Below are 13,138 nucleotides of genomic sequence, written 5' to 3'. Positions count from 1 at the left end.
GCCAGGTGTCTAATATAGTTAATTGAAAGCAATGATTTAGTGGTGTCTATAATAGTTTAGAGCAGTGATTTAGTTCTGTCTATTAGTTAGTTGAGAGCAGTGATTTAGTGGTGTCTAGAATAGTTAAGAGCAGTGATTTAGTTCTGTCTATTAGTTAGTTGAGAGCAGTGATTTAGTGGTGTCTAATAGTCAGTTGAGAGCAGTGATTTAGTGGTGTCTAAATTTTAGTTGATAGCTATGATTGAGTGGTGTCAAATAGTTAAGAGCAATGATGTAGTTGTGTATGACAGTTAGTTGAGAGCAGTGATTTAGTGTTGTCTATAATAGTTAGTTAAGAGCAGAGATTTAGTGGTGTCTAATAATCATTTGAGAGCAGTGATTTAGTGGTGTCTAAATGTTAGTTGAGAGCATTGATTTAGTTGTGTCTAATAGTCAGTTGAGAGCAGTGATTGAGTTGTGTCTAAAGTTAGTTGAGAGCAGTGATTGAGTGGTGTCTAATAGTCAGTTGAGAGCAGTGATTAAGTGGTGTCTAAGAGTCAGTTGAGAGCAGTGATTGAGTGGTGTCTAATAGTCAGTTGTGAGCAGTGATTTAGTGGTGTCTAATAGTCAGTTGTGAGCAGTGATTTAGTGGTGTCTAATAGTCAGTTGAGAGCAGTGATTGAGTTGTGTCTAAAGTTAGTTGAGAGCAGTGATTGAGTAGTGTCTAATAATTGGTTGAGAGCAGTGATTTAGTGGTGTCCAGGGGTGTAGCTAAGGCTTGCTTATTGTGGAAGCAAATTAAATGCAGAAGGGTTTGGTGGCCACCTTGAGCCTGTCAATGGGTACAGAACGAAGCCCTGGTAAGATCCAAGGGGGCAAAGCCCTCGGAAGCTGGCAAGTTTTCAGCATTTCAGACACTAAATTTTGAGTATCCAGAAAAAAGGAGTCTCATCACAATAACCCCATTTTTTATGTATATAATACTTACTTCATCATCATCATCATTATCATAAAATTAATGATAAAGAAGAAAAAGTAATGTCTGGTTTTTAATGAGATTAATATATCTAATAAGTCTTGTCCTTTCTCTCCTAATGTTTTATAACATTTTTGTCTACAAAAATACTCTTATAGTACAAAAGATATTTATATAATTAAACCTTAAGATTCCATTATTTCGATCTTCATAATATATTCATAATCATTGTCAAGCTGTCACTAAGGTTATGGAATTGTTTGCAAATAATAATTGAAAATACTGGAAGAGCAATTTATTATTTTTTTATTAATTGAAAGAGATAATAGTCAGTTGAGAGCAGTGATTTAGTGGTGTCTAATAGTTAGTTGAGAGCAGTGATTTAGTGGTGTCTAAGAGTCAGTTGAGAGCAGTGATTGAGTGGTGTCTAATAGTCAGTTGTGAGCAGTGATTTACTGGTGTATAATAGTCAATTGTGAGCAGTGATTTAGTGATGTCTAATAGTCAGTTGAGAGCAGTGATTTAGTGGTGTCTAATAGTCAGTTGAGAGCAGTGATTTACTGGTGTATAATAGTCAGTTGTGAGCAGTGATATAGTGGTGTCTAATAGTCAGTTGAGAGCAGTGATTTACTGGTGTATAATAGTCAATTGTGAGCAGTGATTTAGTGATGTCTAATAGTCAGTTGTGAGCAGTAATCTTCAGGTGTTTGGAAGTCATCTGTATATTTGTAAGCATTGGTGTTTTTAGCATCCAACTGATAGTTAAGAGTGTTGAGATGTATTGATTAGTTTTGAGCAATCAGCATTGTCTTAAAGTCAGTTTAAAGTTTAAAGGTTGACCTTGATCAGTCAAAATGACATATTGGTGAAAGGTCAAGGTCAAACAAAAAAATATGCATACTAATTTTTTGGATGTTTGTTTTGAAGTAATGCAAGAAGAAAATATTTTATTAATTTTATTGAAACAAAAATATTCTTAACATGAAAATAATGAGGTGGAACTAACTGTTTGAGAACAATTAGTCTACTAGTTTTCAGTGTATTTATAATATGCTCATTCCTCCTTTCCTTCTGCAGTTGGTGCCATGAACCCATGACCATGAGCAGTGAATGTAGTATTTTGTGGGTCAGTTGTGAGCAGAAGTAGTATGGTCACCAGGCTCCTTTTTGGATATGATAGAAGCATTTAGAATGATCCTAAGGAGTACAGCTATATACATGTAACTAAACTTTTTGAAATGTGTATGGAAAGAAATATTCGGAAAGGCGAATGAAATACATTTCTACTTTGGAATTACATAGTTTTAACTTGTTTACCATGGTGTTAGGTTGATGAAAATTAGTTTTGCTGGTAATTTTGTTAACTAGGTATGAGTATGACAGAAATTAGTGTTACTGGTAATTCATAATATTTTTAGTATGGGTCGTAAGTGTACATATGCAATAACTGACTGCAAATTGCAATGGAAACTTATTTTCTTTGTTTTACAACTTTTTTAAATGTACTTAAGCTATGAGTATGTTTGTGACAAAAACATTTGTTGGATGTAATATTTATTAAAAATTCTGGGATGCAGATCTTTCTGTACAATATAGACAGATGATGTTTTTGAAATTATCCCAAACTTGACAGATTTTGATGAAGCTGTGGCTGATAATTGCTATAACATCTATAAACATGGCAAGTTTATTTACATTTTGTGCTGTACTTTCAGGCGGAATGCAGACTGTTATGACAGATGTTGCTGATTGGCCAGCCAGTCCATGGTGTGACTCTAGGTCAACAGTTGATGCTGGAGTCAGCGGTAGATTCCCACTCGACCTAAACAGGTCAATAGCTCCTCCAGCAATCCACGGCAAACCACAGTCCCATGGAGCGCTGGTGAGTCTGAGAACTTGTAACTGTATACACCACCCAGGAAATCATCAAAGTTTCTTTTATTGTCAACGGTAGGGAATTTCAAGTACCAGTAAAGTGCAATTTTTGAGATACAATGATTTTTATTGTAATAATATGAGAAAAGTTTTGTTGGTGCATAGTTTTAAGATTTAATTGTTGATGTTTTTGGGACTTAACAATGTTAAGAATATTACTATCTTCCTTAAAAAGCACATAGAAATAACTTATAGAAAAGCAGAAATTATCAGATTTATGTGTTCTGTGTCATTAAACTCAGAATTGTTAATATATGTTTATCTCAAACTGTTGTAATCTTGGAGGTTTTAATGAAATCATCAAATAGCATGCAGCATCTCATCTTATTTATTGAGTAAAGATGGAAAATACATTGTATGCATGGCTAAATGGAGGCCATTGTTCAAGTCATAAATGCCATAAGTCCATTTGTCAGAATCTGGGGGGTAAAACAAACAGACATTTGTCATGCTTTGCCCTCAAATTGTGATTTAAATTTTGTTTTTAATGCTTTTATATCAGAGTTGCTGAATTTTTTGTTGATATGTCCTCAGAACCTACTTAGATTGAATTAAATAAGGTACCCTACATCTATTACCGTAATTCTCTTTCTAAAAGGTAACTGGTACTAAACATTGTGATTCTTAATCACAGAAAACTACTTTATGTAAACAGATAGGATAAATGTTCACCTATCTCTTTTACCTGTAGTTTGTTTTGAGGTCACTTTACTCACCTGATTAACTTATGACCTTTTTGGTCAGTGCTGTTCAGAAGTTTACATCATTCATTCCTTTAGATAATAGTGATTTGGAAAGCTATTTTGATCTTTAAAATTCTAAACTTCATTTGTGAAGGGGGGGGGCATGAAATTGAAATATGCTTATAATAACTTCTTTGCTTTTAAATTCAAAGCATTTGAGAAACAAACTCCAGTCCCTTACATCAAATAATGACCTACCAGTAGACCAGCTGTCCAACAGATATCATAAAAAAGGAAAGCATGTCTACTTAGAACAGGATTTAAACAAGGCTAATTTCTTTATACATTATAAGCTTGTGATACATGGCATGGTAGATGTTAAGCCATTAAGAAGAATTAATAGAAGCTTTGTAAAGTGCATCTCCCAACAGCCAAGATACAAGATCCTCTGTACTAAGCCAGTAGACTGCATGCTAAATTAATTTTGTTTTAAAAGAGTTTTCTGGAGGAAAAACATTGACATGCCTACACTGCCAACAGACTGGTGATGGTTTATCTGAGTTCAGGAAACTGCATCTCTCAGTATAGGGGTGAAATACTGCTAATCTATGCCTGGTTCGGCTGTGCGGAGGGTAACTAGTGACAGACTGGCTGGAGAGGCGGAGGGGTCAGGTCTGGGCCAGTTTATTTGGTGTTGGTAAACACGGACAAAGCTTGATAAGCGGCTTGTGACAACGTGTTCTGCAGCTCCATACGGTCAACTTGTGAAGTGGTCTCAGGCTATTTTCATAACAAGGTTGGAAGAATTCTATCCGACCCATTAAATGATCTTTTTTTGTAAATACTATGGGAGTGTAGTTTATGACGTGAGCTGATGATTTTTCATTCATGAAAAATAAATGACTTTTAAAGGTAAGTTTTGATTAGCTTTAAAAATCAGGTGATTTTACGTAGATTGGCTTTTTTTTTCTTTCCTACATATAAATGACTTGGGGGGTTTAAAACACTCAAAATTATACTCAGTTCTCTTTACTACAGAGAATTACACTCCCAATCTAAAATAATGGTACATGTAAATAGGATATATAGTAATCTGAACAAATTCAAAACCTTGATTGTTCATTCATGTTTTGTTTCAAGAATAATGCAGCAAAGTTCACAAAGTGTACGCTGTATAATTCACCTGAGTGTGTAAGTGTTAGGGCCCTAATCAATTATTATTGCCCCATACCGCTAAACTTGGGAAGTCTTGCAAAAATCAATTTAGTTCCTCTACCTTCTTTTTAAAGGGGTTGTCACCCTGCAGTGATGTATAACTCTCCCCTGTCCCAGGAACAATAGGTAACAATGGACTATGAAATGGCTTTATTGGAATCCGACAGGAATCCAGTGTGCTAGCCCCCTGCACCTGTGCCTGATGGAGGAGAGTTTATCGCCTTCTTGATGGTGACTAAATCCCCCCTATTCTGCTCTCTCGTATGAAGGTGAACAATAAAGGGAAGGTCCAGTTCCTAGGTTGAGAGCTAATTTGTAATTAGAGGCCAATGTCTATGATACTCGAGTGACCATTAAAAGCTTTTTGTTACTGCTATATCAGAAAAAAAGTATTTATATGTAAAAAGAGAGGCGGTAGGCTGGAGGGTGGAAATATGAAACAGTAAATGGAGTCTGATCATCATCGAGATAATCTGTATTTAAGAAGCTACAGCCATTGTCTGCCCATTAAATTTTATCACCCGTATAGAAAACCCGCCGGATTTATTAAGATGATTTGATATTTCGCCACCGTTGATGGAAAGGTTACTCTGGGCCAAGAGTGCATCAAATTTAATATCTTCAAAGTGGAAAAAAATTAAATTTATCGCCTAATGAAACTCATAATACTGGAGTTTCTTGGTAAGTTACTGTATTTAACACAGCAGTAACTCCAATGCATTCATCAGTTATATTGTTAAATATTTGTTGATTCAATTAAACTCGTGAGGGTGTTGGCCCCTCTCACTGGAGGCAATCTTGAGGCTCTGTGTAGGACCTCCTATTTCTAAGGCGAGGTCAAGTGCTGTGTTTCACTTGCACCGGAACCTTTTATTACATATTGCTGAGGGTTGGGTTACATATTGAATGTGTCAACCTGAGAAATTCTTGGGTGTTTGTTTTTTTATTAAAAGACAAGAGCATGTGCAAATAAAGTTTTGTTTATGTTTTTGAATTTACAATCTAATTAAATTGGGGAGTAGAAACACTCCAGGTAATTAAAAAAAACAGTTAAAATTCATATCATTACAGAATATTCATGGGAAAGATTAATATAGATAGAAAAGTTGTCAATGCTTGATACCGGCTGTTTTCCTCTGATCATTATGTGTATATATAGTCACAATTATTTAGACAAAAACTGGCATTTAATCATGATTTTAAGATTATTGGTGAAGAGACAACTTACAGATTTGTACTTAATAACATATTAAATGTTAACAATAACTTTTTTCAATTTCAAAAAACATAATTAATATGTTTAACTTTTTTCAATAGAAGATTAGCCAACTCTCTTTGTCTGTAACCCTTTGAACTTTGAGGTTATTTAAATACACTCAGTTTACTATTAAAGAGACAGTTTACTCTTGAAGTAACTTGTAATAGGTCAGTATAGTTAAAACCTGGGAGAATTTCTAGTTACACTTTATGATATTAAACATTAGCAGGGAATGGAGCGTACTGATTGGTTGATTGTGTGGGCTTGGCTGATCTCCTGATACAGTGTAGGTGGATAACAGAGAGAGCACGTTGGTGGAGTGATAAAAGACGTCAAAGTACGGTAAGTCAGACGGTACAACTACTCAAATAGGCACTGTTTATTCTGAGTAACTATTGAAATTTTCTGTCAGAATACTGGTATTTATTTATTTACTATTTACTATATCTTTATAACAGTTTCTCTCTCTCTCTCTCTCTCTCTCTCTCTCTCTCTCTCTCTCTCTCTCTCTCTCTCTCTCTCTCTCTCTCTCTCTCATTAGTATATCATTTAAAACTGTAAATTGCCAATATGGTATATTTAAAACCAGTATACATGAGATGTTATATAGGGCAACACTCTGTATTACTTTTTACCGGTACAATTATTTATTTTCTCAAGTTCACAAATAATGCATGAGTTCAGATGGATCGCTTTTACATTTAATACCAGATATTCATAATTTATTATGGCAGAAATTAAAAGCAGTAATTATTTGAAATGCAGGTCTACTCTCAAGAATTGCATTACTTGTTGAATAAAATTCTATCGATATACAATACCGTAAGTTTAACATTTAAAATTTTCACATGGATAAACATTTTAATCTTGATCGTTATTTTTCTTTTTACTATAAACGCATGGTAGTGTATTCTAAATTGACATTTGATTTTCCATGTGGATAATTGCACTTATTAAATGTTTGGTACTGGTAGTTAGGCTGGAACTCAATCAACAATCAGCTAGCTCTTGAATTCCCCGATCTGAACAATCAACAACAAATAATTTGTGAAATAAAGCAGTTGCGGGTTCTCAGATGGGTTTTTGTGGTGAGTTTAAGAAAGGAATTCTATGAACAAGACCTGTACAGTTTACAGATATTGGGGAGTATATGTTATTATAGGTGTAGCCAGCAAAATGTCGACACCAACGAAACCTGGGTTGGGTGTGAGGTCGGGTCCTGTGTTTCCATGTGTTGGTAAGATTCCTGGTACAAAGGGATGCATGCTTCTGGGGTCAGATTCTTGCATTGCAACAAGTAAGAATTCATGTACCAGAGATATTTATATAATCTATGTTGTACCCTGGAATGTTAGAATTCTGCCTTTGATTCAACAGTCTTTACAAGTAAACAGTGACATATATTGTATCTCTTCCAGAGACTGATGAATCTTAGATAACTTAGTCTGATATGTTGTGTCATCTTCAAAGGAAAAACCCTTTAAATTGCATTTGTAAAAACTGTAAAGAGAATAGCAGTGTAATTGAGATGTAGCATTGCATAATCCCCTCTCTATGATCTGCTTTAAATCTGTTCTAATGTCTAAGATAAATCTGTAACCTTCTAGATCTACAAACTATTTTATTAAGAACATTTGTTAAACATTGCCTGCTTGGGTGTCAAGGTTCTTTTTTGTAATTATTCTTATATCCAACAAACTTATATCCATGCAGCAGTGTTAGATTGAAGGAAGTGATCAAATAAAATCATTGATTAAATCATTCATGATTAGAGCCCACTTACTTAAAGACCATTAAATCATTCTTAATTTAAAACTTCTTACATTAATGACCCATAGCTAACACAAGATGAGGTTGAAAAGGTCCATGTATATTACACACAGGTGGTAAAAATCCCCATCCTCCAAAAAAAAAAAAAAGAAATGGCTGTAGGAGTTGTAGGCTTAATGAGGGTGCCCCCGCTTCTGATATAGCAGACACAGTGAACTTGGAGTCAGCCTCTCCAAAGCGGGGATCCTTTGATGTAACTAGAAGAGGAAGTTGATGCTGTTGTTTATGTTAGTTGTAAGCAGACGTCATCCGACTGTCGGCTACCTTTGATGAGGTCATCTAGCACGATGATGAGGTCATTCATCATGCTGAGATATCTGGGAGCACTCTTCAAGGCCAAACATCCTGGTACTTGTCGATCCTCTGGTGTTCCTTGGGAAGACCCTATAGTGCGACCTGTTGTATGATCGACAGTACAAATATCCCATTCAAATCACTCAGATCAAAAAAAGTGAGAACATGTCTGTTTGAAGAATAAGGCCCCTGCTTTGTCAAGTAAAGAATATAAATGCTTGTTGTTTTGATTTTGTTTTTTGGGGAAAGTTCTTTCATGTTTTAAAACACTTGAGACTTTCACTGTTGTAATGAATGTCTGTAATGATAGTGTTGCATGATGGGTGGAATCACGCTGGGGAGCTCACAGTGCCGGGTGCCAGGGTAGCTCCCCAGATTGTTATCTTGTGCCAGGAAGGAATTTCATTAAATGAGAATTTGTTGACTGTGTCAGACAGGAAAGATTTATTTTGAATTGACATGCTGGTTACAAATTAACTGACACTCATTAGATTCTGTTCCAGAAAACTTTACAGCAAAAAAGCTTCTGTTGCTACAGTAAAATGTCAACAAATGACGACCACCATGTAGACAAGCTCACATGGGGCATGTCCAGTAGCTACTAGTAGTTCCTAATTAAGGGCGTGGTGTAAAGTGTAAAAACTCTGGACCCTCCACTTTTTCGGAGGAGTTGGGAGGGGGAAGGGGGGTTAGCAGCTTAAGCTCTGTCATTTCAAATTGTTATCAAGACCTGATGGAGGGTCCTGGGTCGGCGTTTTAGGCTAATTCCTAATTTTCAGAGGGTTTTTTTATATGTGTGGCCCAGGTTTGCAAATTTCTCTTTGTTTCTGAATAAAGAGAGAGAATAACTTCTAGCTAGTATGAACAAAGAGGGACATCTGGGAAACATACGTTTGACATCCTGCAGATGATCAACGTAGATTTCAATCAATAGGGAGAAAAAAACAACTAAGGGATTTATCCCCGTCAGGATGAAAGTAAATTAATGTAAATTTTTATGTATGCGTGACACATTATGGTGCAAATAAATGTACATATGAGAGGAAAACTTGGAACTCTTTTATCCATTTAAACATATTGGCATTTCTACATGAGATTAGCTACGTTACACGAAGCCAGCGGCTAAACTCTTTTGATAAATTGTGTTGTAGCAGATTAATATTATTCTTAAAAACATGCTTGTTCAATTTAGGGGTTTTTGAAGCACTTGACATCAAGTTTGGGTTAATATATTTATTAGAATTAAATGATCAGAAAACTATAGCACTGACAGGTGCAATGCTGTTGTTTTATCAGAATTTTAAGGCATTTATAAACTGGACTGAAATACACACACACATGAATATATCTCAATCTAGGCAGTGAACTGATGGTTTTTCTTTTTTAATAAGGAATATATTGTAAAATATTGAGAACCTTATAAAACTAATTCAAGGCTTTCCATGCATTTTAGCAGTGTGTCCATTATATACCAATAGAATGTCAATTAAACTAATGAACAGCCCATGCATTTCTCTCTGGAGATTTAATACACACCAGGAAGGCACTGAATGTCTTGGAAGACTAAGCATTCTTTACACTATAATTCCATTAAGGAGAGATGGAATTCAAGATTAACCAAAATAAATAGACAACTGATCGTCTGATCTGCTGAGCCTCTATAATTACTGCATTACCTAACATTGTCTGAGGTGTTGGGCATGCTGATTGTCATCACGAATAACAATAATCACTGCTCCCCAAACCTCTCACACTGACAGCAATTACTACACTACATTAACCCTCTGATTCTCACCACCATTCCAATATTACTGTTATTCATAAAATATGCAATTGAAGGAGATATCAAAGGATATAAAATATGAAATTACCCCTGTAATAACTTTTAACAAGAGTAAGGTAGCCTGGGAAAATGGGCATATGACATAGCGTAGGAACTTTGACATTGAAATTCCACTCTAATAATATAGAAACATGAATAAATCCCATTAAAAACTAATTTCATAATTGGTTTGGAAAAATACCCTGGACATAAATTTCTTCTTTGAAGGAATTAATGTAACTGGATATTTAAAGTACAAGGGCTGAGCTAATTTCTGTTTTGTCGTTTTACAGGACAGGGGTGTTGGTGACATGCGTGAGGGGGTGGCAGGATGGGGAAGCCTGTGCCGCGCGTTCTGGTTCTGTTGTTCCTGCTCTCCGTACTGACCATGGTGTTCATCACAAAGTGGGGCCTGGTGATGGACAACATCTCAACCACCGTCCCCCAGCAAACTCGACACACTCGAGAGTTATTCCAGGCGGCCATCGAAGAATCCGAGAAAAGGCACCAGACCAGGATAGAAGAGTTGCAGAAAAAAATTGAGGAACTACAGGAGCTCTTGAATTCTCAGAGAGTACAACGAGAAAACCTTACAAACTCGTCAGAGAGTAAAGGCAGTGAAATTCAGAAATACCTCAATGATAAAGTTCATGTTTCTGAAATTTTACATGGGGTGGAGATGAAAAATGAGTATGAACTTACTGCATTTAACAGATTCACTCTGTACAAGGTGTACCCTGTTAATCCTGGACTAGGAAAAAGAGTGGTGGAGAAACCAATCGGGGCGAGGCGCAGAGACCTGAATGATGTCATCACATACAGTGTCAATATTCTCAATGAACAAAGGAAAAATGCATCTAAGTATTTCACTGTGAGTGATTTCATAGAAGGCATTTACAGAACAGAACCATCCTCAGGGACTCACTATGAACTTTATTTCAGAAATCTCAATGCAAAGGAATCGGGGAGATACTCCAAGGTGGTCATCCTCAAACCTTTCGGTCCACTTATACCTGCCATCAACACGACAGTTAGGACTAAAGAGACCTGGATAAATATCATACTGCCATTAAAAGGAAGATTAGATTCTTTTGAAGTATTTATGAGGAACTTTGCAGATGTTTGTATCATGATAGACAAACGAATTTACTTAAGCATTGTTTATTTTGGTCTAGAAGGGTTGGATGAGGTCAAAAATATAACAAAAACCATCATTCATACACATGGGTATAGATATATCAGGGTCATTAATGTGAACGAGGAGTTTAACAGAGGGCGCGGCCTTCAGATCGGGATGGAGTATTGGAAGGGCAAGGACACTTTAGTCTTCATGTGTGATGTGGACGTAATATTTAACTCAGAATTCCTGGAGAGGTGTCGTCTCAATGCTGAAAAACAGAAAAAAGTGTACTACCCAATATTGTTCAGTTTGTTTAATCCCAAACTGGTATATTCCATGGAAAATAGGACCATCCCATCCATCAAGAGGCAGCTAGTGATTTCTAAGAAAACAGGATTCTGGAGAGATTTTGGATACGGAATGACATGTCAGTACCTCTCAGACTTTAAAGCTGTGAAGGGGTTCAGGGAGGGAATAGTTGGGTGGGGTGGGGAGGATGTGTTTCTGTATAAGAAGTACGTCCGTAGCAATATGACTGTGGTTCGGGCCACTGACCCAGGGATCTTCCACCTGTGGCACGACAAGGAGTGCCCCATCAATCTGTCACCGGACCAGTACCGCGGCTGTATACGCTCCAAATCTCTCAGTGAGGCCTCACATGCACAGCTGGGCATTCTTGCCTTCAAAGACCAAATAGACATCCTAAAACTCCAAACAAAGAAATAGTCTTATTTATGCATATGGTTTTTATGTCATTAATAGGACATTTTTTGATAATCAAAAGCAGTTTTTACAAAAAAATTTTAATTGGTCAGAAATATGAAAAGTATTTAGGTCATAACCTGCATGCTTTTGTGAATTCACAGATAATACAGGTAGAACCTAAACTGAAAAATGTCATTTTGGGTCATTCATGTTCTCTCTTTTTCAAAGCATAATTGACGGGGTTTTATGATTTTAATTGGGTTTTATGAAGCTACATATAAGGTGTAGCACAGCATGTGTACAAGGATTCATGTTCTTTGTATATTTTGAGTACAACATACAAAAGGCTTGGAAAAAGCTGATTATAAGAATACCCCAGCATCTTCACAATAGGACTGCACTGGCTACAGTCATGTATTTTTGAAGTCTTAGGGCAGCTATACTTTTGAATGGCCTTGTTGTTTAACTTTGTGGTGTCTTTTTTATTGATTACTTGATATCAAACTTTCTAAGAACAAATTCAGATCCATATTCACAGTGTGTTCTCGGAGTACGTGTCGACATATCTGTAGTATACCTCGTGGACAGCAATCAAGATTCAATAGGTTGTACATGTATTTCTACATGAATTTGTGATGTTTGCCAAACTTTCTATATGTGTGATGTTTTTTACAATTTATTTGATTGTTTTAACTGGACACTGCCAAAATGCCAGCATTAATGCAGTGTGTAATGAACGTTTTGGTCTGTGTTTATATGTTTCTTGAATTCCTGAATGATTTTTTTTTTTAAATTTGTAATATTTATTCAATATTAAAATCAGCAAGGAATCACTAATAATGTCAGAAACCCAAGGTCAGTCTGGATACCAGTATGGTTTCTACTACAATATGTACTGTGTTTGCTATATTTATATACTGGTCATGAGTTACAAAGGTGAAACCTTTAATGGATACATTTGAATTTACAACTGTTAGTCTAAATGGGTTTTTTTGGTTGCTGTTGGTATTCTTATACTTTTCACTGTTGTTGAACTAAATTTGATGTATACATGTCTTTTTACACTTTAGCTCTGTATGTCATGATCTTTATGTACTGATTATGTGTTCAGAAACATTGAAAGCACGTACGAGTATGTCTGGCAGCACGTTTTTTTCTGTGTGAATAATATTGAAAAATAATTAAAAACGTACCTCTAAGTGTCTACTTTGTTTTGCTCATTGTTTTATTTGTGCTATATCAGTGGATGCAACTAATAATGTCTATACTTAGGTTTCCTATGAACTCTGAGATGGTTATATTAAGATCAAACTGATGCTAT

General features: G+C 35.9%; 1 protein-coding gene across 11 annotated transcripts; it reads left to right on the top strand.

The window, feature by feature from the left end:
* The first annotated feature begins 2,032 nt into the window (after positions 1–2,032).
* On the top strand, positions 2,033–13,021 carry LOC105325571 (chondroitin sulfate N-acetylgalactosaminyltransferase 1). Of its 11 annotated transcripts, XM_066066057.1 has the most exons (6): positions 2,033–2,175; positions 2,671–2,905; positions 3,786–4,485; positions 6,273–6,388; positions 7,209–7,283; positions 10,286–13,021. In XM_066066057.1, the coding sequence occupies exon 6, from the start codon at positions 10,324–10,326 to the stop codon at positions 11,836–11,838; it is 1,515 nt and encodes a 504-aa protein (XP_065922129.1). In that variant the 5' UTR covers positions 2,033–2,175; positions 2,671–2,905; positions 3,786–4,485; positions 6,273–6,388; positions 7,209–7,283; positions 10,286–10,323; the 3' UTR covers positions 11,839–13,021. The 11 variants fall into 11 exon arrangements, with proteins under 11 accessions (XP_065922129.1, XP_065922130.1, XP_065922132.1 ...); XM_066066054.1 differs by lacking the exons at positions 2,033–2,175; positions 7,209–7,283 and adding an exon at positions 4,863–5,019 and having other exon boundaries at positions 2,888–2,905; XM_066066058.1 differs by lacking the exons at positions 3,786–4,485; positions 7,209–7,283 and having other exon boundaries at positions 2,671–2,837.
* Positions 13,022–13,138: the final 117 nt, after the last annotated feature.

The sequence above is a fragment of the Magallana gigas genome, chromosome 7 (assembly GCF_963853765.1).
Source record: "Magallana gigas chromosome 7, xbMagGiga1.1, whole genome shotgun sequence".
In the NCBI taxonomy this organism is placed as follows: domain Eukaryota; kingdom Metazoa; phylum Mollusca; class Bivalvia; order Ostreida; family Ostreidae; genus Magallana; species Magallana gigas.
Note: the sequence above shows the minus strand (reverse complement) of the source record. Positions and strands in the feature narration are given on the sequence as shown.

Coding starts and splice junctions, on each gene's coding strand:
- LOC105325571 (XM_066066058.1), top strand. CDS start 10,324: ATGGGGAAGCCTGTGCCGCGCGTTCTGGTTCTGTTGTTCCTGCTCTCC.